Raw genomic sequence first — 20,401 nt, forward strand, 5'->3', positions numbered from 1 at the left:
ATTTTAGTAGTCGATTAATCGATGATCTAGTTAGTTTGAATTATTGAATAATCGGATAAGGAATATAAAAAATTAAAATACCTCAGCTGAGCCTCAAATGGTATAAAAAAATAAAATAAATGAGGACCTAAATACAACCAAAGAAAAATTGGCTAACTTACATAGCAAAAGTCCGCTAGCTTGAATGCTTTTTTTTTTTAATGATACTCTTAACAAATGGTTCAAACACATATTCCCACAAAAACAGCTAAATATACTTATAAACTAAATTATTAATAAATTTAAAAAAACAACATCAACAAAAAAACATTAGCTCAAGAGTAAGCTTATGTTGGTCTTAACAGGGAGTAGCTGGATTCAGCCATGTGAAATGAGTTGTCATATTCACTGTTGCTACTAGAGATCAGTGTATCCAGCCAAATCAATATAACTAAATGCAAACACTTTCAAAACTACACCGCAACTTTAATTAAACAAATACTCAAAGTAGGAAAATTTAATTTGAATCTTTTTTCTAATCGAATTACTCGAGTTAATCGATTAGTCTACGCACTACGTTTAAGCACTAAAAACGTAACAAATATATGCTACAATTAAATTGTTGCACAATAAACTTAAATTGATGGTTGTGCATAATGTAAAAAATAGAGTATTAAATAAAAGTTAATGTACTCATGTGAAGCTATCGGAACATGAGGAGCAAATGAGAAGGACGCTGGGATACACACATAGATATGCAGTAGAGGTCCCTCTTAGCCAATTGGTTGCCAGGAAGATGCTAGGCAATAGCCAATGACAGAGCAGCTATAATTTTGTTACATTCAGTAAACTATGGGAGCTGCGAGTAGCGGCCCATACTGTATTTTAGCCTTTTGTACCCAGAAATTTTTCGTAACGAGAGGCAATATTTTACGAAAAATCTTTATGCAGAGACGTTTGTAAGTAGAGGTATCACTGGAATTATTAACCTTCTTACCAAAGTAAAGTTGAAATTTGGAACGAAAAAACGATATTCTGCTTTTTAAGTAACGTAACTCATGACCTCAAATTTTATATATATTTTTTTATCAAAGGTCATAATTAAAATTCAAAACCAATGTCTAATGAGAAAAGCCGTTTTTCTATTTTTTTGGAAGAAACATTTTATTTAGAAATTTAAAGTTGAATATGTTTTGAAGTATGTTCTCTTTACTGTATGCTCATATATGATTCATATGGGAAGTATGCGGCGGTGCCGCCCCGACACTGAAAGTCCATATTTGCGGCGCATTCCAGTCGGCGGCGAGTCATCGGCGGTCCTTCACGCTGCATCAGTTCCCGTGTGTTCGGCAACAAAAGGCGACGCGTGAAAAACAAATGACAGAAATTGAAAGCACACATTGTCTCGCTTTTCATGTGGCTTGCCGCACAAAATCAAAACAACACGTTTCTTTTGTGGAAGAAACAAAACTCTTATCGTTGATAAAGGTGTCTCTTTTTAGCAATTATGTAACTTATTCAGCACAATTAACGACAGTAGACGTCCATTCCATTTTGGCTGGGAGGGCTGGACGAGAATGATCCTTTTTTTTTTTTTTTAAGGTGGTACAGAACCACAAAAGCCACATGACCTGTGTGTATTTCCACCAGTTTGCCACTAGGGAGCAGAATTGAGTCATTTTTCAAATGTCAAACTTTATTTGTTTTCAAAAAATAATCCAGAGAAAAAAAAGACTGTCGGGTTATAAAACCTGTAGTTTTATCATTTCAAGCAGTCAGAATTATTAATTTTGATCCATTCAGTTCGTCACGATGTATTATAAATGGAATATTGCGAGCCTTGAGTACACCCTCGTTCCGCCTCCTATCAGTAACAACCGACGGCAGTGACCATGGAAACCAGAGCGGCGTCCCATATGGAGGTCACAGTGCAACGTTCAAGGCCTTTACAGTGTATCACACCCCACTCTATTTCTCCTCATTTTCATGTGAGTAGAATGGCTACTTTGGTAATCATTCACAAGTATAGGCTGTAGGGCTGCAGCTATCGAATATTTTAGTAATCGACTGAAAATTCTGTCGCGTAATCGGATAAAACTTTTTTTTTTAGGTGAAGAGCAATTATAAATACAGTATACATGAGAAAAAAAAGACATTTAATCCAACATTGAACCATTTTCAGTAAATCAATGTCTTTATTTCGATGTACATTGTTGAAAACGGCCAACAATTGCATCTCAGATGTGACTAGAAAAAAAAAATCACTGCTTTCACTTAAACTTCAAGATCTTATTAAAAAAAAAAAAACATATTTCTTACCTGAAAATGTAATTACACTTGATAACACACATCACTTGAAAGCTATGTGTTTTTCCCTCATGTTTCAATTGAATTTCCATTTGTGTCAAGCTATTTTTAAGTTCTAGTTAAGTTTTAAGTTAGTCTAAACTGTAAGTACTGATAGGATTTTGAGTTTTTGCAGTGTTCAAAATAGGGATGTCCCGATCCAGGTTTTTGCACTTCCGATCCGATACCGATATTGTTTTGCACTTCCAATCCGATACCGATACTGGCCGATTCCGATAACGGCCTATCTGAGCATGTATTAAAGTTTAAAGTTATTTAGCCTCCTTACTTAGTTGTCAGACTCATGTTGAAAAAGGTTTTAGTACTCTTGATAACAACTAGCCAGCTGAATAAGGTGAGTTTGAATAACACACATTGGTTGGTAACAAGAAACTGACCTGTTTATTCAGTGACAAACACAAAACATTATAAATAACAAACAGAAATGGCATAGTCAGTCAGTAAAACGTGCAAATAATATAGTAAACTGTCTTAAAAAAAGCAAAACACACCAACAACCCAGGGGAAAATCCCACAAATCCCCCAAGCTATTAGACGCTTTTAATGTTTCGTGCATTAGGTACAAAAATTATATAAAAAGCCTCTCTGGTTTAAATAAACGACTATTTCAGTATCAAGTTAACATTTTAAAACAGTAAATCAAATACTCAAGTCCCCATTCTGTATCAGCAGCTTTAAACTACATTCAATTCATTTAATTTTGCGAGTCAACTGTTAAAGTTGTTAAAATTGCTCCTGTTATTCCATAATTTCCCTTCTGTCTACTTTCGACATGTGAAAGTTTTAAAACTGTTTTGAAGATAGATTCAAGTCAAGATTTTGCCGATTTAGGAGTATTTTAGATAAAAAGTTAATTAGGTTAGCTTGGAAGGTTCACAACAGCCTACTATGGAAGTCTTCTGCTTTAAGATGGCGACTGTTTACTAACGCATCTGGTTTTCAATACCTCAATGTTGCTAACGCAGTCGAGTCTGTCGTGTTGCATCTGGTTCTATATACATATTATATCTATTATCTCCAGTAAAACGACGTTGACGTAGTTTCTAGCGGCTGTCAGCAGCAGCAGTCAGGTATTCTTGTGTTTTTTATCCAGCGGCATGAGTTGAGCTAAAGCCGTGAGTTGAGCATTGGCATTACCCGGGTCTAAGACAAGTTATGTTTACTTTCGGGACGCAATGCGGTCAGTTTCTCATTGCGTCCCGAAGACCGCGCTGTGTATTAGTTCCGCTTTACTTGACATATTTCATTAATCAGAATTTGGATGTTTGTGAATCGTTCTCGAATCTTCCACGGCCGAATCGCTCAAGGATGTAATGACGGCTGGGCATGTTGTACCGTGCTTCTAAGTGTTGGATGGTGCGACTTTACTCACGAGAGATAATGGCTCGTCATCCAGAATGAATTCTTCGGCAACGACTCTTGTTATTCCCTGGGCTTTGGGACTTTCGAGTGCCAGTTTGTCACGCATAGCAAAAGTTTCTGCCAGTGTTAGTTGCGTAGGACTGGGGTTGGGCGATGGGAAAAAATATATATCACGGTATTCCCAAGACAATATCACGGTTTCGATATTATCACGATGTTTTTAAAACACTTAAAGAAAACATTGAGTAAGATATTTTGAAAGATATTTATTAAAAACTCAATACTATGAATATGGGTGAATAACACAATGCAAGAAAACTAGTAAACTTTTAAATGTGCTTTTGCGAACCAACGCAGCCAATCTGAGTTTGATTCAGTGCAAATACAAAAAAATATAGCAGCTGTATAGTAGTAAACATTAAATTACTCAAAAAAGAGAGTATTTTCAACAAACTGGACATGCACTGTGCAAAATTACAATATATTAAACAAATATCAATAGTAACACTCATGACATAATCAAATACTTAAGGTCAATAACAAAAGAAACGAGTAAACTTTTAAAGTTTTTATTGTAAGTTAATAAAACGCGGTATAACGATGTCCTAAAAAATATGTACCTTCAGCACTTAAGATCGTGAGACGGTTTTATATCGTCATATCGCCCATGTATACGTAGGACCTTTCTTTTTGTCTTCGGTTTTCTTAACATACAGTGCCTTGCAAAAGTATTCGGCCCCCTTGAATCTTGCAACCTTTCGCCACATTTCAGGCTTCAAACATAAAGATATGAAATTAAATTTTTTTGTCAAGAATCAACAACAAGTGGGACACAATCGTGAAGTGGAACAACATTTATTGGATAATTTAAACTTTTTTAACAAATAAAAAACTGAAAAGTGGGGCGTGCAATATTATTCGGCCCCTTTACTTTCAGTGCAGCAAACTCACTCCAGAAGTTCAGTGAGGATCTCTGAATGATCCAATGTTGTCCTAAATGACCGATGATGATAAATAGAATCCACCGGTGTGTAATCAAGTCTCCGTATGAATGCCCCTGCTCTGTGATAGTCTCAGGGTTCTGTTTAAAGTGCATAGAGCATTATGAAAACCAAGAAACACACCAGGCAGGTCCTAGATACTGTTGTGGAGAAGTTTAAAGCCGGATTTGGATACAAAAAGATTTCCCAAGCTTTAAACATCTCAAGGAGCACTGTGCAAGCCATCATATTGAAATGGAAGGAGCATCAGACCACTGCAAATCTACCAAGACCCGGCCGTCCTTCCAAACTTACTTCTCAAACAAGGAGAAAACTGATCAGAGATGCAGCCAAGAGGCCCATAATCACTCTGGATGAACTGCAGAGATCTACAGCTGAGGTGGGAGAGTCTGTCCATAGGACAACAATCAGTCGTACACTGCACAAATCTGGCCTTTATGGAAGAGTGGCAAGAAGAAAGCAATTTCTCCAAGAAATCCATAAAAAGTCTCGTTTAAAGTTTGCCACAAGCCACCTGGGAGACACACCAAACATGTGGAAGAAGGTGCTCTGGTCAGATGAAACCAAAATTGAACTTTCGGCCACAATGCAAAACGATATGTTTGGCGTAAAAGCAACACAGCTCATCACCCTGAACACACCATCCCCACTGTCAAACATGGTGGTGGCAGCATTATGGTTTGGGCCTGCTTTTCTTCAGCAGGGACAGGGAAGATGGTTAAAATTGACGGGAAGATGGATGCAGCCAAATACAGGAACATTCTGGAAGAAAACCTGTTGGTATCTGCACAAGACCTGAGACTGGGACGGAGATTTATCTTTCAACAGGACAATGATCCAAAACATAAAGCCAAATCTACAATGGAATGGTTAAAAAATAAACGTATCCAGGTGTTAGAATGGCCAAGTCAAAGTCCAGACCTGAATCCAATGGAGAATCTGTGGAAAGGGCTGAAGACTGCTGTTCACAAACACTCTCCATCCAACCTCACTGAGCTCGAGCTGTTTTGCAAGGAAGAATGGGCAAGAATGTCAGTCTCTCGATGTGCAAAACTGATAGAAACATACCCCAAGCGACTTGCAGCTGTAATTGGAGCAAAAGGTGGCGCTACAAAGTATTAACGCAAGGGGGGCGAATAATATTGCACGCCCCACTTTTCAGTTTTTTATTTGTTAAAAAAGTTTAAATTATCCAATAAATTTTGTTCTACTTCACGATTGTGTCCCACTTGTTGTTGATTCTTGACAAAAAATTAAAATTTTATATCTTTATGTTTGAAGCCTGAAATGTGGCGAAAGGTTGCAAGGTTCAAGGGGGCCGAATACTTTTGCAAGGCACTGTACTTCTTATATTTTTTGTGGTGGTATTTCGCTAAATGCTTGATTAGGTTGGTTGTATTAAAACTTCTTACAGCTTTACCACCACGCTTGACTTTATTGTGGCATATGTTGCACTCTGCCTCTTCGTCTTTGTCGTCCTTTAAGGTGAAATGATCCCACACAGCTGACATTTTTACCGATAAAGTCTCTCGGTAAATTGGGAGACGGTAATGTAAATGTAGTGTGTTGAAGGTGTGCCGTAAAATGCGGACCTGATTTCAGGGAAACCGAAGGCAAGGCAAGGCAAGGCAAATTTATTTATATAGCACAATTCAACACAAGGCAATTCAAAGTGCTTTACATCACATGAAGATCATAAAAATCACATTTAAATCAACACAACGTAGAAACGAAGACAAAAGATCGCATTTAATCACAGAATAAAAATAAATAAATAAAATAAAAATAAAACAAAAATTACTACTACTAATAATAATTGAAATCAGCAATGGAGATAAGCATAAACTGGAATGGATTATTCAAATCTGTGCGCTGGACAACCCAGACCGGACTTCAAAAAAAAAAGGGATCGGAAGTCGGGATCGGAATTTTTCCGTGTTGGCCGATCCGATATCGATGCGCATTTTTTTGCCCATATCGGCGTCTGATCTGATCCAAATATCGGATCGGGACATCTCTAGTTGAAAATAAATGTATAATACCTGCTGTATTGGAGCACATTAGGGACCAGTACTACTTGGTGTTTTATTCAGCAATGACTACTGAGCTAAAACTGACAGTTAGCTTTATTATGTCTTAATTTTACACCCTCATCTTTCTACAGCGCTGTGTGCCCTCCGAAGGGCTAACGTTACGTGAGCGAGTGACAGTAACGTTATATTTATTAGCGCTGAGAAGTCTACTGCTTAAAGATGGCGGCCGTTTACTAACGCTGCCCGATGCGGCCGAGTCTGTCATTTCGCATCTAGTTCTAAATGCATGCGATATTTATGAGAGGCATCGGACACTACCTGCTACCACACTAGCATCATGTGGGCGTAGTTTTTAGCAACGTCGGCGTAGTTTGTAGCGGCTGTCGGCTGCAGTAAGGTTTTTTATTTTATTTTTTTATTTTAACTGCTTCTTCCTCTACGCACGGACATCAGCGCGTTGTCCCGCGTTAAAAGTAGTCCGGGCCAAACGTGATGCTTAGAGCTGGCAGAATTAAACGATTCCTCGAGGTGAATAAAATTACTCAGATCAGTTTTTAGACTCGAGTTGCTCGAGTATTCGTTTCAGCTCTAATAGGCTGAGTGATCTTCTTTCGTTGCCATTGACAGCAGTAGATGTCTGATCCAATTTGACTGGGAGGGTTGGCACTAGAGTTGGCACTAAATTTCCGATTCTTAGATTATTCGCGATTCGGCCGTGGAAGATTCGAGAACGATTCACAAACATCCAAATTCCGATTATTGAAATATGTCAAGTAAAGCGGAAGTAAAACACACTCAGCGCGCCGCGCGGTCTTCAGGACTCAATGAGGTACGGACTGAGAGTAGCTAAACATCATGCTTGTCATTACCCGGCCCCTCGGGTAATGCCAATGCTCAACTCACGGCTCTAGCTCAACTCATGCCGCGAGATAAAAAAAGCAACAACATACCTGACTGCTGCCGAAAGCTGCTACAAAGTACGTCCACAATACATAATGTTAAGGTACATATCATATTTATATAGGACTAGATGTAGTATAGACTCGGTGGTGATACCAGCACATGTAGAGAAAGCTAGATGCGGGCGTTAGTAAACGGCCGCCATCTTAAAGCAGTAGACTTCCCTTCAAGGCTGTTGTAGCGAACCTTCCAAGCAAACCGAATTAACTTTTATGTCTAAAATACTCCTAAATCGGTAAAATAATGACTTGAATCTATCTTTAAAATAGTTTTAAAACTTTCACATGTCGAAAGTAGACAAAAGGGAAATTATGGAATAACAGGAGCAATTTTAACAACTTTAACAGTTGATTGACAACATTAAATTAATTGAGTTTAATGTAGTTTATTGTAATTTAAAGCTGCTGATACAGAATGGGGATTTGAGTATATTATTTATTGTTTTTAACTGTTAACTTGATACTGAAATAGTCATTTATTTAAGCCTGCGAGGCTTTTTTTTTTTTTTTTAACAGTTTTTGTAACTAATCTACAAAACATTAGCAGCTAATAGCCGGGGGGGGGGGGGGTCATCAATAATCGGTTTATAATCAAATCGTAGCCTCTGAATCGTAATCGAATCGTTAGGTGCCCAAAGATTCCCACCTCTAGTTGGCACTAATGACTTTTTTAAAGTAACATGCCCAACACTGGACATAACTGCAGTTAACGAGTTAGCAAGAGCCCTATTAAGTAATAAACCGTCCTTGCCTTACGTTCGTGAACCATTTGGCATGTTAGCATGGGTTGCTATCTCCCACGTACCGCTTATGTATTTCTGTCTGTGCATTATATATCTCTTTGATACGTTCGCGATGTGTGGATGATGCAATAAGCTTCTAAATCCTCCATGAACGTAAGCGCTGTCTCTGAATGTAAACACGGGTTGCACATATGGTGATTGAACATTTTTTGTCGCAGGCAGTGACGTTTTGACTATTAAAAAAACCTGCATACCTCCGGTAATTAAAGTACACACAATGACGCATCAAACGCAGATTTTGCAAATCTTCACATTGGTCGGAGTTTTTATAAGCCTTTGTTTTTAATGGCCAAAATAAAAACTTGATCAGAATGTGCTGGATCTGGTTAGAATATTCCGAATGCGGTATACACATGAAGCATTTTTATGCTGATAAGACTTTTAACCCGAATAAGAGTCCATGACAATGTAGCCAATGTTACTGAAACCTGATCGTTTACAGCTAGCCCCAAGGGTACAGTTAGCTAACCTCACTGGCATAGGGTTAGCGCAATCTGAAGGAATCTTTACATGAATTGAATGAGTGAAGCCAAAAAGTAGGTCAATGCTCTCCAGTTGCACCACAACAATTTACAGCATCTATGTTGCATCAGCCAGATTCCATGCGCTAACAGCTGCTAATAATAAACTCTGTGTACTCAAATAAATACATTTTAAATAACACCAGTGCTTTCATTCTGACTTACCCTAGGGTGGAAGTCAGAGGAGCCATCAAGTTCATCGTTCATCATTTTAACTATTGCGCGCACTAGCACGTGAGCGGCCAATCACATGCTCACGTTGAGATTGAGTCTGACCTGCAAACACAGTCGAGTAATGTTGAGGTCATGTAAAAGTTGAACAATGGAAGGTGGAAAAAAGTCTCAAATGTTATGTTGCAAAGCATTCACGAGACAAGTGTGGTACCAGAATATAGTACAAAGTATTTGACTACAATATTTTTAGGAAATTTGAATTTAAAAAAAAAAAAAAAAAATAGAAAAATGGTAAAATAAACACTAAACCCAGCCGCCCAAGTCCATATGGATCAGACATCTATCATCGTCAATGGTAGTCAATGAGTAAAGTAGGAAGGTTGTTACTAACTAGCAATATGGAAACAAAAATCTATCACAACATTCGGCAGTTTATATCACGATAATGAAATGCGATAATTTTTTTCAATATTTTGATGAAAAATTGTGATGACACCTTCATTTTGAATGCCACAGATCAGACCTGCCACAAATATGAAATGTATCAAGTAGTATTCCAACACTAAAAATATCCATGCATACTCATTGCGGTATAGTATTTTTGAACAAATGTGATATCTAAGCATCTACTACTAATACTTATCAGTATTGGGCTGCAATATGGACAAAAAATATCAAGTAGCCTTGCATTCCCAATATGCATTGCAGGAACGGATACTGTATTTTCCGCAATATGAGGCGCAACTAAAAGCCCAACCACTACTACTACTACTGCATCTTATAATGCAGTGTGGCCTATATATGGAAACAGTTTTTTAAAGTTTGCCATTCATTGAAGGTCCATCTTATACTCCGATACGCCTTAAAGTGCGGCGTACGCTATAGGGCTGCAGCTATTGAATATTTTAGTAATCGAGTAATCGACTGAAAATCCTATCGATTAATCGAGTAATCGGATAAAACATATATTTTTTTAGGTAAAGAGCAATTATAAATATACATGAGAAAACAAGACATTTCATCTAATATTGAACCATTTTCAGTCAATCAGTATCTTTATTTTCGATGTATATTGTTGAAAACAGCCAACAATTGCCTCTCAGATGTGACTAGAATAAAAAAAAGACCAATTCACTGCTTTCACTCCCAAAACGTTTTTAATTCTAGCTGTTTTAAGTTAGTCTAAACTGTAAGTCCTGATAGGATTTTGAGTTTTTGCAGTGTTCAAAATAGGTTATAATATGGCGGTGATATTTGCATGCGTTTCTGAATGCACCGCGTGACGTGCGGGGGTGAGGGAGGTGCGGGAGAACGAGAGACGTGCCTTCCTGTTGTTGTTGTCGTTCCACAAGTTCGCAAAAAAGAAATAATTGCAACCTTACGAAGCGGGTGACTCTTTGTCAACGTTACAGTATGATACCTGCTGTATTGGAGCACATTACCGACCAGCGCTACTTGGTGTTTTATCCAGCAATGACTACTGAGCTAAAATTGACAGTTAGCTTTATCATATTTTCATTTTACACCCTCATCACTCTACAGCGCTATGTTTTCACAGATTAAATAAAGCCTGTATGTAAAACACCTTAGCCACGAATCAACAGTGGTCTTAATAGAAACCTAGCCCTCCGCGTGGCTAACATTACGTGAGCGAGTGATAGTAACTTAATCTTATTTATTAGCGCTGAGAATTGTACTGCTTTAAGATGGCGGCTGTTTACTAACACCGCTGACTCTGTCATTTCGGATCTAGTTCAACATACATGTGATATCTATGAGACACATCAGATGCTACCCGCTACCACCGTAACGTCATGCGGGCTAGTTTTTAGAAACGTCCGCGTAGTTTGGAGCGGCTCTTGGCTGCAGAAAGGTTTTTCAAAATATTTTTTTTATTGCTTCTTCCTCTACGTACGTGACATCAGCGCGTTGTCCCGCATTAAAAGTAGTCCGGGCAAAACATGGCTGGCAAAATTAAACGATTCCTCGAGGTGAATAAAATTACTCGGATCAGTTTTTAAACTCGAGTTACTAGAGTTCGAGTATTCGTTTCAGCTCTAGTACGCTAGCATGCATGCTACATTGCACGAGAGCATGTGCACTAGCACGTACGCTAGGGTTTTGAAGGTAGCGAGAGCAAAACAGAGTTCCATTGTACTTTCTGCGGAAACTCCGCTTCATTTTCTTAACTTGGCGAAGCTCGTTATGCCAAACGCACACACTTTAACTTTATATCTACTGGGCACACTCCCCCTATCACATGCAACCTTCTCCCTTTAAGTTTCGCGTACGCTTTGTCAAAAATATGCTCACTGTCAGACAGATTTTGTTATTCGATCCACACAATAAGCACACAGTCTGCTTTGGGGGAAATGCTTTGCTTTTAGGTGCGCTTTATGGTCATAAAAATACGGTATTGTCATATCGTACTGCACTGGTTCACAATTCTAATTTGATAAGAATCTGAATATTAAATTAATTAAGAGAACTAAAGTTGAAGTTGGCCTCTAGCATTTTGAACCTGTTTAACCTGACCTGTGTGGAGGTTTAATAACTGTGCGTGTGAGAGCAACGTGTGCATACATGTACGCGTACACTGTGTTTTCTTGGTGAATTTACGGAGCAGCACAAAGTGTTCATGCTTGTTCAAGGGAACCATGGATAGAATGACATGTAGTTCTTAAAAGATGAATCTTAGTACGAGTTTTAATTAGGGCTGCAGCTATCGAATATTTTAGTAATCGAGTAATCGACTGAAAATTCTATCGATTAATCGAGTAATCGAATAAAACAAATATATTTTTAGGTGAAGAGCAATTATAAATATACATGAGAAAACAAGACATTTCATCTAATCTTGAACCATTTTCAGTCAATCAATGTCTTTATTTTCGATGTATATTGTTGAAAACAGCCAACAATTGCATCTCAGATGTAACTAGAATAAAAAAAAAAGACCAATTCACTGCTTTCACTCAAAAAACTTAGATCTTATTTAAAAAAAAAATGTATGTGTATATATATATATATATATATATATATATATATATATATATATATATATATGTATGTATATATCTTACCTAAAAATGCCGTTACGCTTGATAACACACATCACTTAAAAGTTAGGATTTTTTCCCATGTGTTTCAATTGAATTTCTCTTTGTGTTAAGCCATTTTTAAGTTCTAGTTAAGTTTTAAGTTAGTCTAAACTGTAAGTCCTGATAGGATTTTGAGTTTTTGCAATGTTCAAAATAAATGTATGATACAGGCTGTATTGGAGCACATTAGGGACCAGTGCTACTTGGTGTTTTACCCAGCAATGACTACTGAGCTAAAATTGATAGTTAGCATGATTAAGTTTTTATTTTACACCCTCATCACTCCACAATGCTATGTTATGTTAAAGCCTGTATGTAAGACACGTTAGCCACGCATCGACAGTGGTCATAATTAATTGAAACCTAGCCCTCCGCAGGGCTAACGTTACGTGAGCTCGTAGCGACAGTAACGTTAATCTTATTTATTAGCGCTTAGCGCTCTTTATTAGCGCTTAGCGCTCTACTGCTTTAAGATGGCAGCTGTTTACTAACGCTACTCAGACGCGGCCGAGTCTTTCACTGTGCATCTAGTTCAACATACATGTGATCTCTATGAGACGCATCAGACGCTACCTGTACCAACGTAGCATCGTGCGGGCTAGTATTTAGCAACGTCGGCGTCGTTTGTAGCGGCTGTCGGCTGCAGTAAGTTTTTGTTTTTTTTTTCCCCTTCTTCCTCTCCGCACGTGACAGCGCGTTGTCCCGCATTAAAAGTAGTCCTAGCAAAACGTGATGCTTAGAGCTGTCAAAATAAACGATTACTCGAGGTAAATAAAATTACTCGGATCAGTTTTTAAACTCGAGTTACTCCAGTTGCTCGAGTACTCGTTTCAGCTCTAGTTTTAATAGTTTGATATTCAAAGCCCTCTTAATGTTTTCATTTCAATGAAATTTGTAAAATTATTCTAACTAGTAGGTTGCCATTGTTGTTGACGTCGCAGGTCGGTGACGTCACATGGCCACGCTGCCGGAATTCCACGTTTAAAAAAAACGTGTCACTCTTTAATAATCTAAGGTAGTGTTTTCAATACGCCACAAGATGTCAGTGGCGAGTTTTAAATTAGGAATCAAGCCAATGAGTGCGTTTTGTCCCTTGATTGACCCAGTAGTTTTCCTTTAATCCACTGTGGGGTGTAAGACAGTGAGAAAGGAGAGTAGACACAGGCGTTGAGGTTCGTAGCTTGCGTCGTTTATTGGCTTAAGCTTCAGCAACTCCTTAACAACAAAAATAAGTATCATATAGTGAAAATACAACAAAAATAATATATCTCTCAAAAAAATATTCACAAAAAGAAAAGTGCTTCAATCTGTATTAATGAGGCCCTATTCTCACACAGTTAAACAACAATGCAAAGAGAACTGGCATTCACAAACTCACAGTCAAAGTAGTTATGCAAAATACACATAAAGCTTACTCAGACTTTGGTCAAACTCTATTTAAAGATTTTAGCAACTCGTTTAGCTCTTGTTAATTATATCACAATGCTATCTGTATTGTCAGTGATACCGATGATGATGACGACAATAAACAATAAACAACAAGAAATACACTGGATGGCAATAGTTGGTCACAATTTTAAACTATGATGCTGGGAGCCTTTATCAGGAGTCTCGTTTGTTGTGAAGACAACACTCAAATGAACGTAAATCACAATGGACCCCGCATAACAAACAGGAAACTACGGCGACAGTTGAGGGACAAGACGCACTCTTGGCTTGATCTCTTATTAATTTAAAACTCGCCATTGACACCTTGTGGTGTATTTACATCACTGCCTTACATAGTTAAAAAGTGACACTGTGAAGTACGGCAACGTGGCCAGGTGACGTCAACAACAATGGCGAGCTACTCGTTTATTTTTTAATTAAAATTTTACAAATTTTATTAAAACGAAAACAATAAGAGGGGTTTTAATATCAAATTATTATAACTTGTACTAACATTTCTCTTTTAAGAACTACATGTCTTTCTATCCGTGGTACCCTTTAAATATGTTGTCTGTTATTCTCACCCATATTAGCCAATTGAAAAAAAAATATGGGATCGCTCTTGAACGTGCCACAAATTATCTTACTTTTAAATGGATGTAAAAGTTCCGAGCTAGACATAAATGGAGTTAATGACATAATTTGCTGGATGACACTTAATGACATCTGTCATAAGCATTCATTAATGCACATGACAGTGTCATGTTACAATTATGACGGTCTTATGGCAGTCTTATGTCGCCACTGTCAAACAAAGTGTTGCCTACTAACCTAAATAAATCAACAAATAACCCGCACCGGACTATAAGATGCCCGATTCAAAATGAGGGAAAAAAGTAGCTGCTTATTGTCCGAAAATTACAGAACTGGATTATTCAAACTAACTAATAAGTAGATTAATCGATTACCTAAACAATCTATAGACCCTACCCACCGACGTCACAAAATCACGTGCTCGCTGTATGGTTCCGCCCCCTTGTCCGTCATTTTGTGTCTGTATTATCAATGGTCTCAATTGATCGAGCAATTTATAATGCATTTCATGGAAGACCCGGTAATTTCGGATGCCGTAAACTCACTTGATGCGTTGCATAAAAGGCGTTATGTGGAAAAGCTTCAGTTTATCCATTCGCCAGATCCATATTTGATGCCTAAATCGATGTTTTTCGACCCGCTGTCTCCGCCGTATTTGCCTGACATCTGCTAGCTAGCCTGATATGTACAACTATCTTGTCCACACAAAATCAGCCTATTCTCACGAAAGTTTGAAAAACTTTAAGAGCTTGGAGGCTTATAAATACTTCGTTGCTGGTTGGGTGAAACAGGTCCTCGTCCACGAAAATTCGGCAGGAATCTATCTTGTGCTTGGAAAGGTGAGTTACGAAATTTTCAATTCAAAATCTTTTGTTATTGCTAACATCCACTGTCAAGTCTAATGTATTTCATGTCGTTTGTCAATGGAGTTAGGGCTTTTAATGTTTATATGGTTTAGCGATAGCCAGTGGCGCCTACAGAAATTTTTCATAGGGGTGGCCAGATGGGGCCACTTAAAATCTTGGGGTGGCCAAAACTAAAAGCCATAATTTCAGGTTTTCATTATATTGTCGCAGTAAAAAGGTCAGGGGAAAACTTAAGAAAGACTTAAGGACACGGCTACTGATATACTTTGGTGTATAGTGTAATATTTGATGTTACTAATGATTTAATGTGCCTAGTCCATTAGTGTCCAGTCAACATTCTGAGTTCCACAACAATTCTGTTTTATTGTGTTATGTATATATTAGGCATAAGGTGTACATTTAACTAGGGCTGTCAAATGATTAAAAATTTTAATCGAGTTAATCACAGCCTAAAAATTAATTAATCGTAATTAATCGCAATTCAAACCATCTCTAAAATATGCCATATTTTTTTTGTAAATTATTGTTGGGATGGAAAGATAAGACAAGACGGATATATACATTCAACATCCTGTACATAAGTACTGTATTTGTTTATTGCAACAATAAATCCACAAAATGGCATTAACTTTATTTACATTCTTTCTGCGAAAGGGATCCACGGATAGAAAGACTTGTAATTCTTAAAGGATAAATGTGAGTTTGTATATTGTGACTAAATATTGCCATCTAATGTATTTGTTGAACTTTCAGTAAATGATACTGTAGCGACTTAACTGTTCTGCCCAAATGCATAATGGGAAGTGGTGCAACCATGACTGTGTGTGGTGGCTGCAAAAGCTATATCTTCTCGGAGTTGGGTACACTTCAGGGTGTTAAGAAAAAGATCAACTCCTATCATTTTTCCCCACGTCGCTTCCCACAGTATTTATAGGTGCTGTGGGAGAGATGAAAAAGCTTTTGCCAATTAAAAGCACGGCCCAAATGAATGCTTGTATCTACTCCACTCTGCCTCTTATCTCTGTATATAAGTAAAACGGCGCCATTGTAGGCTGTTTGCTGCAATGCGTGAATGAGTCGTACAGCGAATGCGTTAATTGCGATAAATATTTTCACGTCATTAATTTAAAAAAATTAATCACCGCCCGTAACATGATAAATTTGACAGCCCTACATTTAACAAAACAAAATAAATGCATTCATTTGGGATGAAATGCATAACTGATGCTACAACAATCTAACGATATACTGGCAAGCGGGGTGGCCAATGGGGTGGCCAACCAATTTATAGGGGTGGCCGTGGCCACCCCTGGCCACCCCCTGGGGGCGCCACTGGCGATAGCACTCTCACTACATACATACGTGTATGTTGTCGGCGATTAGCCTAGCAATGATCTTAATTGTGGTTGTCAGCCCAAAACCCTCTAAATATATATTAAATGCATCTTACCAGATATGAAATGACTACTACATAATCTGTGGTAATCGTTTGGAGCCCAGTTTTCTCGTCGAATTGCAGCAGCCCATCTCGCTCTCTTCTCTCCGGGTCTCTCGGAATCCGATAGAACTTCAAGTCTCTCCGTCTTCTCCGTCTATTTTCTCTGTTATTGCAACCGACCGCCACACACGCCTTCACCATTTTGATTATTAATGTCAACGAGCAGAAAAACACGTCGTAAATAGGAGGAATGTATGTAGCCGTAACAGGTAAACATGATGTGTTGACGGACAATTGGGCGGCACCAGTCAGGAGGAAGGAGTTGTGACGTCACGTGGGTAGGGTCTATAGTTGCAGCTCTCAACAAAATAGTTTGTTTGGACACATTTGTAAGCTTTTTTTATATCATAAGTGGATACAGATAGAAGTGCTTCGCCATGAAAGTAAGTATGTGCTGATTCATTTCCACCATCTTTATAAAATGACACCACCGGATGCTTGTTTACATGTGCTGCATCACTTTCTTGTCCTTGTCAAGTCAACACGTCAGCACAAAATGCGGGTGTGTGCGCGTGTTCGTCCATAATGAGAGTGTAAACAATAACCCTTAACCCCTGGTGACCTTTTTGTGCCCATTAAAATTATTTATCGCCGGCGTGTGTAGCTTGTTTGTGTGTTCAGCAGATGCTGACATTAAGTGGAAAGTCAAAGGTAACATAGCAACAAGGGCAGATTACAGACTTTTTTTTTTTACCCCCCGCCGCCGTATGTCTTATTTTCGTTCTATTTATACTTGACGGTGTTTGTATGTGTTGACATGGATCATCTGTTAGGTGTCTGTGTGTGGGGGAGGGGTTTTAGGCTCCGCCCCTTTTTTCTGCCGTTATATAAGAGCTGTTTAGCCACACATTCCTTTCCTCACTTCTGTTTTTCGAAGACTACACAGCCCTGGTAAGTAAATTTGCAGCTCTTCTTGCTGCGTTTTGAGTTTTAATCTTGTTATATGGTGATAGACATCCAATCAGTCTTTGAATTGAAATGAGTGTCCCTAGTAGACGTGCAATTCATTTGAACTGGGACAGTTGGCAGCGAATGAATGGGAGCATTTTTTTTTTGTTTTGTTACTCTCTGGTGCTTCCTGGAAAGTGAGAGTGTTGAAGACAATGAGGATTGAAAAGCTATGTTGTCATGCATTTTATGTTTAAAGTGCCATTTTAATTCATCGGCTGACATCTTTTGCTGATCTTGAAATTTTTTGTCTCAAAAAAAACAAAAAAACCTTACTTACATTCCTGAGCTGCACTGTAACATATCAGCTTCTGTTCGTCTTGCAGATGCCTCAGTTTGAGAAGAAAACGGTGCATATGAGGGACCCCGAGAGGGTGGAGCAGATTATCTGCGGCCTTATCAAGGGTGGAGCCTCCAAACTTCAGGTGGGTCCAACTCTGACACCTGCTGGTGATGATTTTTACACCTTTTTGGGGTTATACTGTACAAGGGGTTGGTAGTTAAGGAACCCCAAAAGAGCAGAGGTAGATAGTAACGCGTTACATGTACTCATCTACATTTACTTGAGTAAATTTTTGAGAAAAATGAGGTCTAAGAGTAGTTTCAGTAAGCCTTACTTTTTACTTTTCCTTGATTTGTGAAGAAAAAAATGCTACTCTTACGCCGCTACTTTGGGCTACACAAGAGTCATTATTACTAGAGATGTCCCGATCAATCGACATCCGATCTCGTCAGTTTCAAAGTATCGGAATCGGCAAAAAAATATCGGCCATGCCTTTTTTATTATATATACAGTATATTTTTTAATTAAATCGTTTTCTAATTGTATTTAACGTTACAGACATAATATGTTACACTCATCCAGAGTTTTTTGTTTAGGCTTAAGGTAGTAATATAGGTAATATTTTTTTTTTTTAAATGTATCACGTTAATAAATTAAACTCAATTAATGCATGCGCTGCACGACCCACTCACGCATTGGCGCTCAATCTGTAATGGCGCCGTTTTACCTATATAGAGAGATAAAAGACGGCGTAAAATGAGTAGAGTGAATTTTGGCAGCCTTTGGGGCCTTTTTTTAATTGGCTAGAGCCTCTCCCTACGATTAGAAATATCATGGGAAGCAATGTGGGGAAGCAAGGTAGCAATTGATCTTTTTCTTAACACCTTATGTTATTTCCCAACGCAGTAGTGTTGTATCGGTCGCGAACGATTCGTTCTTTTTGAACGAATTGTTTGGGTGAACGAGACCGAACTAATCACCATCTGCACTGATTCGTCCTATGAAGTTGGTGCTTGTTCACTGCGTGGGAGGGCGTTGAGCAAGCGGCAGCGTCTTCTGACATTGCACACGACCAATCAGACGCCAGCCTCATCGCGGGCAGGGGAGGGACCGGAAACAGAATCAGGGCGTATGTCACTCACTTCCACGTGTGGCCAATGAGCAGCCAGCGTGCAGGCAGGGGGGCAAGACTGAGTTTTGTCACTTCCCGTTCAGTGACTCGGTCCTCCGGTTCCTGAACTAGCTTGCTGCTAACTTGACTTTCCAGTAATGAATATGCGGTGAACGAATCAAAAAATGAAAGGAAAGGACTTTGTCACATATTTGTTAACGTGGAGCCTATCAAATGCAGCTCAAAAAGACAAAAACACCACACAAATCTAGCGAGCATGGTTTAGTGTACTACTTTTCTCAACAGACTCGCGACTACCTATTACCACATACTATCAAATTTACAGTAATTTAAAACACGGGTAGCTACGAGGCAAGCAAAAGCTGAGCTGCGGTCGCGTGACGGCAATGAAGGGGGCAAAGAACTGTCACTATAAGGAGGCTTCATGGCAGCGATATTTACCTCATATGTGCACAGAAAAAAAAATTTAGTATGATCACCATAATACTGATTTGCAATGAAACGGTATATACATGTCCATTTTTTCCAAGTGTTTTATTTATTTTTTTTTCGTGTCAGGTGTTGGTTGGTTTGACAAATCATGTCAATCCGTCCATCATGTGCTACTCAAGCGCCCCAAAACAACGCACATGGACACGGGAGATGTCGCAATATGTCTACATTTTTCTTAACAGACTAATGAGAGTAGAAAGGCGATATCGTAAAGAGCAAACAATTATTTCTTGTCAGCATTTGACGATCTGAGATGCGGGGACGACAGGGGAGCTGACCTGATTATTTTATTTATTAATACCAGTGCAAAAATTCAATATGATCACCATAATACTGATTTGCAATGAAACTGTATATACATGTCAATTTTTTCCGAGTGTTTTTTTTTTTTTTTTTCGTGTCAGAGCGTGTCGGTTGGTTTGACAAATTATGTCAATCCGTCCATCATGCGCTACTCAAGCGCCCCAAAACAACGCACGCAGACACGGGAGATGTCGCAATATGTCTACATTTTTCTTAACAGACTAATGAGGGTAGAAAGGCGACATCGTAAAGAGCAAGCAATCATTTCTCGTCAGCATTTGACGATCTGAGATGCGGGGACGACAGGGGAGTTGACCGGATTATTTTATTTATTAATACCAGTGCAAAAATTCAATACGATCATCTTAATACTGATTTGCAATTAAACTGTCAAATATCAAAATGTAGTATTGTCTTTATTTCAGAGCAGCACATTCGACAACTAGCTATTTACACTTATAGTTTTAACAATAGTAACTAAAAATAATAGTGATGAGCATAAAAACAAAAATACAACAGAGCGAGAGGTAAATATGATGTGTTGGTCGTTCCATATT

At 38.4% G+C, this 20,401-nt stretch overlaps 1 protein-coding gene across 3 annotated transcripts in view; it reads left to right on the plus strand.

The window, feature by feature from the left end:
* The window catches only part of LOC130914919 (cytosolic 5'-nucleotidase 3-like), a 36,929-nt gene that overhangs the window by 1,521 nt on the left and 15,007 nt on the right, over positions 1-20,401 (plus strand). For 2 of the 3 annotated variants that reach the window (XR_009063017.1, XM_057834511.1), the window contains exon 2: positions 17,961-18,059. Coding sequence is in view for 1 of the 3 variants with exons in the window: in XM_057834511.1 (XP_057690494.1) it covers positions 17,961-18,059 (99 nt within the window). In the remaining 2 variants the exon portion in view is untranslated. Of the gene's footprint in view, positions 1-17,224; positions 17,578-17,960; positions 18,060-20,401 lie in introns of those variants that run through there. The other variant, XR_009063018.1, reaches the window with a different exon arrangement.

Source organism: Corythoichthys intestinalis, chromosome 4 (genome assembly GCF_030265065.1).
Source record: "Corythoichthys intestinalis isolate RoL2023-P3 chromosome 4, ASM3026506v1, whole genome shotgun sequence".
In the NCBI taxonomy this organism is placed as follows: domain Eukaryota; kingdom Metazoa; phylum Chordata; class Actinopteri; order Syngnathiformes; family Syngnathidae; genus Corythoichthys; species Corythoichthys intestinalis.